General features: G+C 43.2%; 1 protein-coding gene across 1 annotated transcript; it reads left to right on the top strand.

Annotated features, from left to right (window-relative positions):
* Positions 1-12,175: 12,175 nt before the first annotated feature.
* On the top strand, positions 12,176-13,507 carry LOC306796063 (arg8-vasotocin receptor-like; the record flags this gene model as incomplete). Its single annotated transcript, XM_079294842.1, has 2 exons — positions 12,176-13,130; positions 13,470-13,507. The coding sequence occupies 2 exons, from the start codon at positions 12,176-12,178 to the stop codon at positions 13,505-13,507; spliced, it is 993 nt and encodes a 330-aa protein (XP_079150968.1).
* Positions 13,508-15,922: the final 2,415 nt, after the last annotated feature.

Raw genomic sequence — 15,922 nt, forward strand, 5'->3', positions numbered from 1 at the left:
CGATCCATCCAGTGCCGCAACAACACAGCCAGTAGTGGCCCCGCACCTCCACGCTGAGGAGCAAGAGGAGGAGGAAGAGGAGGAGGAGGAGGTGGGGGGGCACGCGCGTGAAAAATCACGCACACTCAGTGAGAAATTACCCACACGTGACCGCAGCCGCCACTGTCGCGAGGACCCGCACAAACCATAAAAAAAGAATCAAATAAAAAGCTGCAACATAATTTGCGGTTTCTTTCCGTGAAGCTCGTGCAAACATGCAATCACACACGCATGCACCGGTCTGCAGGGAGCGAGGACAGCCGGGCACACGCCCACACACACCTCGCTGGTGTTTGATGTTATCTTTCACCTCGCCGTAACCTTTCACGCATGCAGCCGCACACAAGCGTACGCACGCGCACACTTGGGCTGAGCGGGCTGAAAGCGCGTGAGGATAAAACCACCGGTAAATGAAATGCCGGTGAGGAAATGGGTGTGTACGCGCTGGAGGCGGGACCAGAGACGTGATTGACAGCCGAGGTTGACCAGTGAGTCACAGAGCATCGTGGACATTAATGAATGGAAGAAGAAGTGAGATCACCTGACTTTGAATAATGTTGGTAACAAATAAAATAAATAAATAATAATCTGTTGCTGAATAAATAATTTAAGGAATAAAACAAGAACATGTACAACATGTTATACACTGGCCTGATAGTCCTAAACATTTGACCTGTTTATGACCATTTACGTCTTAGAGGGGCAAGTCCAAGTCAAGTCTCAAGAGTCCTAGTCAAGTCTCAAGAGTCCTAGTCAAGTCTTTGAGTAAGAGTCCAAGTCAAGTCTCAAGAGTCCTAGTCAAGTCTCAAGAGTCCTAGTCAAGTGTCAAGAGTCCTAGTCAAGTCTCAAGAGTCCTAGTCAAGTCTCAAGAGTCCTAGTCAAGTCTCAAGAGTCCTAGTCAAGTGTCAAGAGTCCTAGTCAAGTCTCAAGAGTCCTAGTCAAGTGTCAAGAGTCCTAGTCAAGTCTCAAGAGTCCTAGTCAAGTCTCAAGAGTCCTAGTCAAGTGTCAAGAGTCCTAGTCAAGTCTCAAGAGTCCTAGTCAAGTCTTTGAGTAAGAGTCCTAATCAAGTCTCAAGAGTCCGAGTCAAGTCTTTGAGTAAGAGTCTAAGTCAAGTGTCAAGAGTCCGAGTCAAATCTTTGAGTAAGAGTCCGAGTCAAGTCTTTGAGTAAGAGTCCAAGTCAAGTGTCAAGAGTCCAAGTCAAGTCTCTCACCTCAGTGAAATTGCAGCCTATGCAGTTTGAATGGATGGAATAGATTAGATACTTTAATGAGACCAATGGAAACATTGTATCTATCACATTACAATCAGACTGAATCCTCATCAGCTCAAAAAAGACATTTTTAAAATGAGTTTCCATTCATGGCTATTTGTCTCCACCTAGTGGTTAGATTTGAGGACCTTCACCCGATGGATCTTCTACATTCAAAGTTTGACTCTTGTGTTGTTGATATCCTCATTGTTTACATTTGTTTAACACTGAAAATGTGTGTGACTGTAAAATGATCTTCAAAGTAAGTTATCAAATCAATGTAGTGGAGTAAAATATACAATATTTACCTCTTAAAGTGGAAATATGAAGTACAATTGTACAGTACTTGAGTAAATGTATTTATATTTCCACCTCGGCTGCTCACAGGAACATCACGAACAAATTAAATTAGAATTCTACATTTAGAAGTCAAATGAGCCATAATTCACAAAAAGTCAGCGTTAAAGGAAAGCCAAGAAAATAAACGCATTCTGTGTTTATTTCCTGCAGTTACTATCGTGTTAATCAGGATTCTGAATTACTACAACATGGAAGAATCCCTTTGTTGTATTCTCTTAACCCAAAGCAGACACCAGAGGACCGGTGTGTTGTTCGTGTGTAAGGAATGTGTTTACAGAGATGGAACATCGCAGTACTTCCAGCTGGAGTTTGAAGGAACACCAATGAATCACTGCTGCTTTATTTTCCTGTTTGGAAGTCGGAGTTATCTCCGTCGGCCGCAGGAATGTACGCTAATCGTACAGCCTTCAGCAGGTGGAGATTAACGGTATATATGAGAGAGTTGTAGTTCTGTTAGGACAAGAGCCAGCAGCTTCTCTTTCAGTCGGACGCTCTGAAATTCACTTTTGTTTATTGTATTTTTTTGTGCTGCAGGAAAACACAAGACAAAGAAATAGTTCAACATTAAAGATAAACGACAGCAAGATCGAGATGTCTGCATGATGACTATGTTAGCGTAGCTTAGCACAAAGACTGGAGACAGGTAGAAGCAGCTAGCCAGTCTCTGTCCACCACTGATCTCATTCATCAAGTTGTTAAAACTCGTTTTGTTTCGCCTGAACAGAAAAATCTTTCTTCACTCGGAGCAGTTGATAATCAACAGAAATAGCCACAAAAATAATAAGGACAAAGATATCAAAGGTGATTAATGACAGAATCTTAAAGATGAAATATCGAGTTAATAAACAAGCGGTGGAATCGTGGAAAAGGTCTCAACATCTCAACGAAAGTGGAAACTACTTAACAGGGAAAGTTCTCATGGGCTCAGCCTGACCCGGAGGAATAGACCTCTGAAGGTACAAGAAGTCTTTTATTCCTCAAGCCATCAGCCTGAAGAACATGCGGATTGTTCAACAGGGACCTGATTCATGGACAATATGTGAGACAATTCTTAGAATGATGACGTTTTCTAAAAATGTCCCCTTCCTGGTAAAAGGAGAAGTTATTTACAAAACGTCTTCTGAGCTCTTTACGAACTGTTAGGAGGATTTTTAAGAAGCTTAAGTTTCACGTGAACATCAACATCACCGTGTTGTTAACGATTTTGGTGGTTTTGTTTTGAAACTGTATTCTCATTTACATTTAGGCAAAAACAATACTTGGTTAGGTTGTAACATATATATAGGTTGTTATATATGTATATATATATATATATATATATATATATATATATATATATATATATATATATATATATATATATATATATATTATTTATTATTACAATGAGATGATTACACAACAAAAATTTGAAGATATGTTCTGTTTTATCATCATTGTAAATTGAATATATTTATGTTTTGGACTGTTTCTAGTCTTTGTGCTAACGCTAACCAGCTCCTAGAGGACAAGACGGCAACCTCCGGTTCTTTAAAGTGAAGCCAATGCTTCATGTGTTAAAGCTGCATTCTCTCTAGTGTCCACCAGGGGGCGACTCCTCTGGTTGTATAGAAGTCTATAGAAAATGACTCTACTTCTCTCTTGATTTATTACCTCAGTAAACATTGTAAACATGAGTTTATGTCTCAATCTCTAGTTTCAAGTCTTCAATACAGCATGATGTTCATTTAGTACATTATGGTCCATTTAGAGTCACATAGACCATAAAGCAGGGGATGCTTTAGGGCGGGGCTACACGCTGATTGACAGGTCGCTACCAGAGACGTATAAGGTGTCTCTACGTCACTCCTCCTCAGTCCAGATGTGGTCACTTCCTGTTCACTGGTTGCAAAAAAACAAACAAAGTGGCGACGGCTGTATCCTAAGATGGCGACACTGCGATAGTGTTCACTGTAACTTTTGATACTTTAAGCACATTTTGCTGATAATACTTTTACATTTTGAATGCAAGACTTTTAGTTGTAATGGAGTATTTTTTGACTGCGATATCTCTACTTTCACGAAAGGATCCGAGTACTTCTTCCACAGCAAACATGAGAGTGGTTTCAAACAAAGTAATGACATGAAATGAAATGTTTTGTTGATCGTTCTAGTTGTGTCTCTTGGCTGCTGCAGGTGAAACACAGAGTATCTGAGGCTGTACTATCGGGCAGAGCTTCGTTGGCGTGCAGCAGAGATCCTTTACAAGACTTCCCAGAGGCGGCTGCTTTGAGTCCGCTGACACAGAGCCACTGTAATAAAACACGGATCAAACACGGATCATATCTTGAGTGAAGGGGTTGAAGACAATTAGTACTGATCCATCACAGAAATCCTGCAGTTCCTCCAAAGCGCACATTAAATCACTATAAGAGGCTTTGGGCAGAAGAGCAGGCAGTGTGTGTGTGTGTGTGTGTGTGTGTGTGTGTGTGTGTGCACGTTCAGCCACTTTAGATGTAATTTACAGCTCCGCTCACGGAGATAATGACCACTAAGAACTCACAGAAAGTTCAAAGTGAGAGGGATCATAAAGAAGAATAAAAGTCATCTGAACGCTGCATAGCTGCCTTTAGAAAAACAAGTCTGACCGTTCAGGGAGTATAAAAAAAGCTGATGTGTAACTGCAGTCTTTCGGAAAATACCATGAGGTCAACAGTTTAAGTTCTAAACCTGCGAGCGTGGTAACAGGCTAAAATAAGGGGCTAAACGTAGCAACTGCTTAAAGGAATAGTTCACCCAAAATAATATAAATTGTACAAAATACTCACCTCCCATAGCCCTCTATGGTCAACTATCAGTCCAACAAGACTTTGACAGAGGCCGAACCAATGACAGCAAAAAAAGGTTATGAAACGTCTGGAAAACTTTGAGAAAGTTCCTGTGCAGCATTGTATTAAATGATAGCATCATCGTCGGATTATCTCCAAGCATATGGCAAAAACCAAGATGGCGATGGCCAAAAACCAAGATGGTGATGGCAAAAACCAAGATGGCGATGGCCAAAAACCAAGATGGCGATGGCCAAAAACCAAAATGGCGATGGCCAAAAAGCAAGATGGCGATGGCAAAAACCAAGATGGCGATGGCCAAAAACCAAGATGGCGATGGCAAAAACCAAGATGGCAATGGCCAAAAAGCAAGATGGCGATGGCCAAAAAGCAAGATGGCGATGGCCAAAAAGCAAGATGGCGATGGCAAAAACCAAGATGGCAATGGCCAAAAACCAAGATGGCGATGGCCAAAAAGCAAGATGGCGATGGCAAAAAGCAAGATGGCGATGGCAAAAACCAAGATGGCGATGGCCAAAAACCAAGATGGCGACGGCCAAAAACCAAGATGGCGACTGCCAAAAACCAAGATGGTGATGGCCAAAAACCAAGATGGCGATGGCCAAAAACCAAAATGGCGATGGCCAAAAACCAAGATGGCGATGCCAAAAACCAAGATGGCGATGGCCAAAAACCAAAATGGCGATGGCCAAAAACCAAGATGGCGATGGTCAAAAACCAAGATGGCGATGGCAAAAACCAAGATGGCGATGGCCAAAAACCAAGATGGCGATGGCAAAAACCAAGATGGCAATGGCCAAAAACCAAGATGGCGATGGCAAAAACCAAGATGGCAATGGCCAAAAACCAAGATGGCGATGGCCAAAAAGCAAGATGGCGATGGCAAAAACCAAGATGGCAATGGCCAAAAACCAAGATGGCAATGGCCAAAAACCAAGATGGCGATGGCAAAAACCAAGATGGCAATGGCCAAAAACCAAGATGGCGATGGCCAAAAACCAAGATGGCGATGGCAAAAAGCAAGATGGCGATGGCAAAAACCAAGATGGCAATGGCCAAAAACCAAGATGGCGACTGCCAAAAACCAAGATGGCGACGGCCAAAAACCAAGATGGGGACGGTGAAAAAACTACCATTGACCAGTAAATACAAAGGCACATGTCATGTCTCTGACGTGGAACTTTGTCTGTTGGGAAAATGATCATATTTCCTACTTTGTGTGTCTGAGTACAAACTGTTTTGTATAACTCAACATATTCGCTGAACAAACAAACTGAGGCATAAAGCGATTATTGCAGCTCTGCTCAAACAATCAGAATAGATTGTCCCTGAGGCGAGAGCATCCTGAAACACAAACACAGACAGCACACAGGTTCAAGGCCAGAAATGAGGGTTTTTTGCATGTGGGTGGTATATTGTCCTATTTGTGTGGAGCCGATGAGCTGCAGGTTTCATTTTTAAATGCTCAGTGAGAGTCGTTTATCACCAGCCCACAACCTCAGAGACACATAACGCACAGCTGCTCGTGTGTTCTTTCTGGGATTCACAACCTTTCAAAGTAATAACCGTAAAATAAGCCAAAGTCTGGGAGAGAGAGCACCATCCTCCTCACCTCAAGAGACCATTAATTCAGCCTGAGTTCAGCTTTAAATCTCTGCTACACACTAAAGTCACAATAAACACGATTGAAAAGAAGACGCTGGTTCTGCTTGTAGAAAAATGATTGGTGCAAACAGAAAACAGCCATTCACAAAAACAATCAGCGTAGACAGAAAAGAGTGACGAGGAACGCATTTCACAAAGAAATTAAACGAGAGAACACTGAGTAAAAACAAATGACTCACAAAACAAACCACATTCTGAGTTCTGCTGTTGTTAATGTTCTTTGCTTAACGTGCTTTGGCTCTCGGGGGCTCCAGATGGATTCCTGTCTCTGAAGACGGAGGAGGCCAGGGGGAGCACGATGGAGGAAAACATCAACGCAATCAACCAGAAGGCAACTTTCCTTTTTAATCAGACAAGACCGCTATTCTACTCCAGCTGGACGTCTTTACACTGAACATTTAGTCACGCTGATCCCGATCTTCATCCGAGTCTTTTAATACTGAGTATCAGCCGACCGCATCCAATCCAATATTTGTTTCTATTAATTATTAATACAGAAGATCAGGTGCAGTTTCTGAACCAACAGCTGCACCTCAGAGGTTCACCTGCAGAATGTCTGAAAGAGACGCAAAAGGGCCAAAGAGACGCACGACTACAAAGAGTTATACATACATGCATACATGCATACATGCATGCATACATACTATATAATGAATAAACTGACCCTAACATTTCATGGAAAAAGAAATCTTTGCAAAAAATCTTTGCTAGCCGTGTTACCCTCTCTCCTCATCTCCCTCCCTCGGTGTCCTCTCTCCTCATCTCCCGTCCTCGGTGTCCTCTCTCCTCATCTCCCGTCCTCTGTGTCCTCTCTCCTCATCTCCCGCCTCCTAAATTAAATTGTCTCCGTGTTAACGAACCCAGAGTCGTTATTAGTCCTCCACACAAGAATTAATCTGATTTCATATTCATTGTCTTCCTCAGAGTCTAAATGAATGAGGCTGTGGTCGGAAAAAAAAAAACAAGACGGTCAGACAAAAGACAAACCAGATGTATAGATATTACTCTCATCGTAGCTACAGGTTAGCTTAGCTTAGCATACGAGCCTGGAATTGGCTCTGTCTGATGGTAACGCTTCACATACCAGCACCTTGATATCTCAGGATTTGTGTCCCAAACTGTTTCTTGGCAAATCAAATACATGCATATTTTTTGGTAAATTACTTTGTAACGTATTTCCGATATTTTCCCACCAAACGCGGTGAACTGAGGGTTACATTGTTACCAAACAAGAGTTGATGATTGTACATCAGGGAGTTTAATCAAATAATTTAGGCTTTTTCACACTTCAGATTATCAGCTGTGGAGTTGTTCTCACAAAGTCTTCTTCAGTACATTCATGGTCTCATCATTAATCAAAAGGCTCTCCTACAAACAAAGTGGCTGAACTTAAATCACACCAATTAAATCCTCTGAGGATTCTCAGAAAGGTCCTTTTGTGTGTGATGATGTGTGTGTGTGTGTGTCAGAGACTCATTTATCCTCCTGTGGGATGTGTGTTTCCAGCTGTTCTTGTTCATCTATCTTTGTGAGGACCCAGACCTTGAAAGCGAGGACATTTGACTTCTTCACAAGGCTGCTTTAGGGTCTAGATGACATTTAAACGAGGTTTTTATTGAAGGCAAAGTTAAGTTTTTGGGTCAGATGTGTCGTTGGGATGGGTAGAGTTAATGTAAGGGAACACAGTACGTCAGTCAGAGTCTTCATATATCCTGAGATTAAACTGTTATAAAACGTAAACACAGCTGAAGTCTCTTTCCAAAATATCACGAGTCCCACAAACCAGGAAGTGTCTGGTTTTCTTTTCCAGTGTTGCAGCAACAGAACAAAATCTGTCAGTTACACTTAAACTCAGATTCACTGAAATCAACCAAAACATCAACAGTCACATGAAGACGTGTCTCTCAACGGAGCAGCTGAGAAAACACTGATCATAAAGTATGGATGTGAGAAAATGAAGATAAGAAATTTAACTTTTTCTGGAATTCTGTTCATGTTCTTCAGCAATCAAAGACCTTTCACAAGGTTGAGTGTTTAATAATCCATCATCAGCTGCCTGTTGGACGATTTATTTATCGATTTATGAACAATATTCCTCCAGCAACACGAATCTATTTCCTCTCGTTACATGAACACCGTTTTCAAAATAAAGTGCTCACTTCACAGGAAACAACTTTGTTAAGTTGAGGCAACAAAACTACAGAGTTATTTTGAGGAAACGGTCGTTGTTTGGGTTAAAATCACTAGAAGTACCGAATGAAACAAATAAAACTACAGATTTCTCTCGTTTGTGAACAGAAGTACAATATACCGGTATATAACATGTCTAATGCAAAAAGAACAGATATAAATGTTTAAATGTCTACTTGCATCTCCCACTTTGGGCCTTTTTACAGCTCTTAAACAGAAGTACTTCTGCAACCTCTTTGATCTTAAATAGAGAACTTGAACTCCCCGTGTTTTCTTTCATGTCTCTGGCAGCTCACTTCATATCCGTTCTCACTCTCGCTGCTGTATTTCCTCTTTATTTCCTCTCGCTGGCTCCTCAAGACGTCTGACCCCTCGGGACGCTGCTGACTTAGTGTTGAATGACGGGAGTATTGAACGGACCGAACAGGGTCCGGGGAGGCAGACCACTGGGATCATAGAGTTAATTAAAGTACAGTGAGAACTCAACTCTCAGGGCCAATGAGAGGGATTGATTTACAGTCTGGTTGAAGGGAAAGGCCACATGTGTGAGTCCTGAAGGTGTTGTAACTCAGAACCAAAGGTTCTGAGTTACAACACCTGCAACACCTGAGGAAACACATGCCGATACCAACGCAATCGCCTGAAGACGTAGAGATGGAGAAGCACGCAAACAGGATTCAGCTGGAAGCAGTTTGGTCAGACAAAATGTTGATTTGTTGTGAGAATTTGGAGATTTGTTGGAGAAAAACATCTGAAATCCCGATTTAACAATTGAGAAAACCGTGACTAGTCAAAGACAGGACAGAAAAGCTGTTCAGGGTGAGATGACTCGTAATCGTTCTGAAACACAAAAAGTCTATTTACACGTCTTCTTTCAGACGAGTGGAAAGAAATTGTTTATTTTACCACTTTGTCTTTTTGCGTCTGTAGATTTCTACTAAATTCACCATTACATAATGCCTAATTTGCATATTTAAACATAACATTTCAGATAACTTGTAATACAATAAATACTGATCTTAATGAGTGATGAAGTGGTGAAGTTTCATGGTGATATCTATGAGGTCATGTTGTGACTATTCACCTGTAGAGTCTCTAAATGTCTAATGTCACTAAACGTCTCTTTAAAGGACGTTTCCTCTCAATGAGTTCAATAAATCTCCACTTCAGCAGCTCTGACATTCACCAAACTTCACTCTTTCATTCCTCTCTGTGTGCTGAAGGTTCACACATCACTCACACACTCATCTTTACTACATTTTATCACAAGAAATCGTGCAGGAAATGGATTGTTTGTATGTCTGTTGACAGTATTTTCTGATTGATGGAGTGTCTCCTCTTAACAAGTCAAACATTCTTAAAAACGTGCTACTCTTTACCAGATGATGAGATCCTGAAAAATCCATTTTGAAAACAGGAGTAAAAAGTCAGTTTTATGTTAAATGAAGCCGAACCAAGAGGAGAAGTATGTTCAGTCCTTTTGGTGACAGAACCCTTTATGAAACCGCTTCGTGACTCAATATTTGTATCCACCGTGAGAGCCAGTCTGAGCTCTTATCAGCGTGTGCACCTGCCTGGACTATGCATCATTAATAAGCGACTCGATAGGATTCATAATCGTAGCGTGATACATCTTTGGACTCCTGACAGCCCCGACTATTACCCACCATTGTTTTAATCACAGCACATTATGTAACGTTCCGCAGCAGCAGCTGGCAAGGCCTCCACACAACGACTTGACATGAAAAACACAGTCGGCCTCTGTGACTTCTAAATGCCTTCAGCCAAGTCTTGCATATAGATTGAACATTAAGATACTAAGATGTGGCCTTGTGGGGCAGCGAGTGCTTTACTTCAGTGTCAGAGGACGCGGGAAGACCAGGTTCAGGTCTCGAGAAACAGACTCAGCAAAAAAAGGGCAGGAAGGCATCACAGTTTTACTAATTACCTCCACCAAGGAGGTTATGGTGTCGGTTCGGTTTCTTTGTCAGCAGGATAACGGAAAAACTACTCGCCCGATTTACTGAACCTTGATGGACAGGTGTAGCATCGGCAAATGAAGAACCGTAGACCGTATAAGAAGTGGACGTAGTCACCTTGATGCCACCCATTGGTTTGTGGACTGATGTTTTGAAGCCTCAAGTTCAGCATTTCAACCATCACCATGTTGGTTTCTGGCAGCCTCTACCCTGGTATTTGGTTGTTGCCATGTTGGTTTCTGGCCGACGCCACGTTGGTTTCTGGCCATCACCATATTGGTTTCTTTCTGTCGCCATCTTTGTTTCTGGCCGTTGCCATGTTGGTTTCTGGCCGACGCCACGTTGGTTTCTGGCCATCACCATATTGGTTTCTTTCTGTCACCATCTTTGTTTCTGGCCGTTGCCATGTTGGTTTCTGGCTGACACCATCTTGACTTCTGGCTGTTGCCATCTTGGTTTCTGGCCGTCGCCATCTTGGTTTATGTCTGTCACCATCTGTATTTTTGGCCATCGCCATCTTTATTTCTGGCTGTCGCCATCTTGGTTTTTGGCTGGCACCATCTTGGTTTCTGGGCCATCGGCATCTTTCCTTCTGGCCGTCGCCAGCTGTGTTTTTGGCCGTCACCATCTTTGTTTCTGGCCGTCGCCATGTTGGTTTCATACTTTTAATTCCTGCAGGAGTTTTCCACTTCTCTCTCTGCAGAGCAGCAGTTTGGTTTCTGTCTCAATGTTGAGAAAACAAGCGCCGTCTGTGAGGTTATCAGGTTATCGCCACGTAAACACAATAATGCAGCGCACACACACACACACACACACACACACACACACACACACACACACACACACACACACACACACACACACACACACACACACACACACACACACACACACACACAGTATGTCATGGTCAAAGTGAAGAGAAGGCTAAATCAATATTTAGGTGAGGGCGGTCAGTCAGCGGCAATTAGATGCACCACATGAATGTTCCTCTTTTAATGATGCTGCGGAATTTAGAAGTTAATTAATCAGCTGACAATAGAGAAATAATCAGAATTAAAAATAACAACAATTTTTGAGTTTCCAGCCTCTCAAATGTGAGAATTTGCAGCTTTTCTTCAATTAATTGCATTTTTATAATATATTTTAACGTTTGGTCGGACAAAACAAGACCTTTAAAGAAATCACTTTGAGCTTCAGCAAGCAAGCAAAGTTTAATACTAAATTAATATTCAGCTCAAAATGCACTAAAAATATATATAAAAAGTGACATTTTTAAATCACGGAATGGAAGATAGAAAAGTTTAAATACAAACTCATAAAAATTAAAACGTGTGTACGATTTTAATATGTTTTTCATTTTCTATTTGGCATTTAATATTTCCCATTAAAATTTTAGGTAAAATTATCCTCCAAAATTCTTGAAAGCAATGATTTGAAAAATTACTTTTTCACAGCGGTTTTCTCCTGCAGGCTCCATCATCTCAGGTGGGGAGAGAGAACGTGTGTGTGTGTGTGTGATGCTGTGGTGTGTGTGTGTGTGTGTGTGTGTGTGTGTGATGCTGTGGTATGTGTGTGTGTGTGTGTGTGTGTGTGTGTGTGGGGGGGGGGGGGGGGGGGGTTAGGAGCCTTTAAAAGAGGCTGGATCTGCAGCAGTCTCGGATTGGAAGCAGGAGTTGCTGTGCGCCACGAGCGGAACAATAACTGTGGATATCATATCTTTTTGTTGATGACTTCTCACTGCTTTACTCTTCGTGTATTCATGCGGCGCACATCTTGGACTGATCGAGGAGTTTGACAGTAGCGCACAGGCGGGCAGCCAAAGCTCCGCGCGCGCGGATTAGGAGGAGGAGCGGCGGCCACCATGCTCTTCTCCTCGGAGAGCTCCTGCAACATCACGGGAGGAAACTGCAGCGATGGGTTCAACTTCACGCGGCTGGACTCCGGAGCTGGAAACAGCAGCGGGAGGAGGAACGACACCGACCCGTTCGGGCGGAACGAGGAGGTGGCCAAGCTGGAGATCACCGTCCTGAGCGTCGCGTTCGTCGCGGCGGTGGCGGGGAACGCGAGCGTGCTGCTGGCCATGCAGAGGACCCGGAGGAAACCGTCTCGCGTGCACCTGTTCATGAAGCACCTGAGCCTCGCGGACCTGGTGGTGGCCTTCTTCCAGGTGCTGCCGCAGCTCTGCTGGAAGATCACCTTCCGCTTCTACGGGCCGGACGCTCTGTGCCGCATCGTGAAGCACCTGCAGGTGCTGGGCATGTTCGCCTCCACCTACATGATGGTGATGATGACCCTGGACCGCTACATCGCCATCTGCCACCCGCTGCAGACGCTCCAGCAGCCGACGCGGCGCGCGCACATCATGATCGGCTCCACCTGGTTGTGCAGCCTGGTCCTCAGCCTCCCGCAGTACTTCATCTTCTCCCTCAGCGAGGTGCACCCGGGCTCCGAGGTGTACGACTGCTGGGGCCACTTCGTGGAGCCGTGGGGGCTGCGCGCGTACATCACCTGGATGACGGCTGGCATCTTCCTCGTGCCCGTGGCCGTGCTCGTGTTCTGCTACGGACTCATCTGCCGCACGATCTGGAGGAACCTCAAGTACAAGACCCGGAGGAAGACCGTGGGCTCGGCGGCAGAGGCCACCAAGACCGGGATCCTGGGCTGCGGCTCGGTGAGCAGCGTCGGCACCATCTCCCGCGCCAAATTACGCACGGTGAAGATGACCTTCGCGATCGTGCTGGCGTACGTGGTGTGCTGGGCGCCGTTCTTCACCGTGCAGATGTGGTCCGTGTGGGACCAGAGCTTCTCCTTTGCCGGTGAGTCGCGTGCTATACGTTTAGACCGAGTGGTGACGTGCGCATTAGAACGTATTACCGTCTATTCACGATTTAATATTATCAAAATAGGACATAACCAATCAAGTTTAAAGTTCCTTCACTTTCTGTTAAATAGATATGAAATGCATATGACAACATCTGTAATCTGTTACTATGAACCTGATGATTTAGGAGAAATGAGAAAATGTCACCAACTTAAATCAAGTAGATGAACCACAACCCGAATATTTCAGGTGGAAACTTTGCGTGTTCCAAAGAATAGATGAAATGTGTGTGCAGTGTGATTGCTCATGATTCTCTTCATTCGATATAAACCAGCTGCTGCTGCCCCACCTGAGGAACCAGAGTTTCACTGATTCATGAGGGTCCAGGTGCTGCTTTCAGAGGCTTCCTGGACCTGGCAGGAGCTCAGAACACTGAGTCGCTTCTCATGCTCGTCTTTGGCAGCAAAACAGTCGAGAAATGTATTCAAGGCCCAAAAACATGTTGTGGATGTGTGGACTGTCCAATCAGCAGCCAGATGGAAAAACACCAGCTGTCGACCAATCACTGATCCCCAAGGAATCATTTCATTTGACCATTTAAGTTTTATTTTCTCTCGAAATACACAAACATGTGAGTTCATCTCAGCGCCTGGGTCCTCTCTATTCATTCAAAAGCTTCAGTCGACACAACGGCCTCAAAAAAAGGTTTTAAAATTTGATAAAATACGTGTCGTAGAAATACTTGCTGGCTTTAACCCGACACGCCGGACGAGGAAGCTCCACGTCAGGTGTGTTTGAGGATCGTCTGGCAGCTAATCTACGCAACAGGACGACATCTTCAATGCTAAAAGTCCAAATATGTAGATCCTCTTGTTTACTCGAGAGGCAAACAATGAGCAGGCGGGTGAGGGACTCCTTAGACCACCGGTAGCCACCGGTAGCTATCGGTAGCTATCGGTAGCCACCGATAGCTACCGGTAGCTACCGGTAGCCACCGGTAGCTATCGGTAGCTATCGGTAGCTATCGGTAGCTACCGGTGGCTACCGGTGGCTATACCTGGAAGCCAAAATGGCGGACGTTGGAACAACCGGAGTATATTTCACTTCACCTCTTCAGTGCTTCTTATTTCCAAACATTTGAACGTCCTGAACTGTAACAGGACTTCAGTATTACAGCGCTAAAGAGAGATGTGGCTCCACACCGTGTTATTCTGCTACAGCGGGGAACAAAAAGTTAGTATTTCGTTGACTTTCATTTCTTTAAACCAATCACAATCGACGTGGGCGGAGCTAAGCACCGGATGCAGAGACGGTGCATTTGTAAAATAGATAAAAATATAATAAATAATGCTGCTTGAGATACGCAGTCTACATCCGGTGAGTCAGACTAGAATGACTGTACGAATATTTAATAAGAGCTTATTGACATTGTGTATATTGTTATTTTTATCCTTTTGGCTATTAAAGGCAAGAGAGTGATAACAAAGATTTTAATGTTTGCAATTTGTTCAGCTTCTTCAGAGACTCACTCCACGATGTGTTGTAGTTGTAAAGATGTAATGTATTCTATATATTGTTGTAATTATATATATATATATATATATATATATATATATATATATATATATATATATATATATATATATATATATATATATATATATATATATATCGCTACATGTTGTAAAGAGAGGTACATGCTCTTCCTTGTATCCTCACACGATGAGTTTCTGTTTCATTTACATTTCTTCAGACAATCGTAGAATGATTTTTGTGGTTTTGAATAAAATGTCTCACATGTCTTGACATGTTAGTATCTTTCTTATATGTTGAACATGTTGAACAGCTTCTTATTCACACATTCGGTGCGTGAAAGTCCAACATCTTCTCTCTTTTATCTCTGCGTTTGGTCTCCACCAGCTCCTGAAAGACGTCTTTCTGTCTTTAGCTCAGCGGTGGGCAGACCTTTAGATTGTGGGGCATAAACAGAAACGTATGAAGAGTCACGGACTGAACTACAGCGAATGTTCAGTTTTCAACCAGCTACACGGAAGGAAAATCGAGAGTTTCTAAACCAGAAACCATCTTCCAGTGTACGAAGTGCAGGACCGATAAGATAAGATGATCCAACAGAATGTCCGGGTTCAGAGTGAAGATAATCAGAAATGGCAACGCTGCACCTAATACAGCAAGAGGAAGGCACGCGGTGAGGCTCGCAGATGGTTCTGCATGCTGTTAATGCTGCTCGTTTGTCAAAAGAAATGTACTGCGAGTGAATAACGGGTTATATGTTCCAGCGTCCCGTCTGCTTGGAAGGAATTTCATTTCACAATCAATCACACTGTCCACAGGGACGCAGGCCTATCAGAGCGCTGGATGCAGGAAACGGTGGAAGAGGAAGTTGCATTGTTAGCAGACAGGAAGTGTGATGAATGGCTTTAAGATGGAGCAGCTTTCATCAGGAGGTCGGGTGGAGCCTCTTCCTGTTTTCAGAGCGTTTAAGTGGCCTCTATCTCTCTATACATCGCCTCCTTCCCTTCACTGAGCGACGCTCGTCCGTTCAAACATTACAGCATGATGTCATGGTGGTGTTCACGCTGGTGCAATGGAACTAAGTACAGTTATAACATACTTTAAATACATTTCAGTACATCTTTCCTTTACATGTGAGAGGGAAATACTGTATTTTACTTCATTACATTTATTTGACACCAAGTTATAAACAGAAGATGTAGTTATACACCAGTTATCTAATCGAGCATACAAGGAATCTAAAATACTCCAGAA

The sequence above is a fragment of the Melanostigma gelatinosum genome, assembly GCF_949748355.1.
Source record: "Melanostigma gelatinosum genome assembly, chromosome: 22".
Lineage (NCBI taxonomy): Eukaryota > Metazoa > Chordata > Actinopteri > Perciformes > Zoarcidae > Melanostigma > Melanostigma gelatinosum.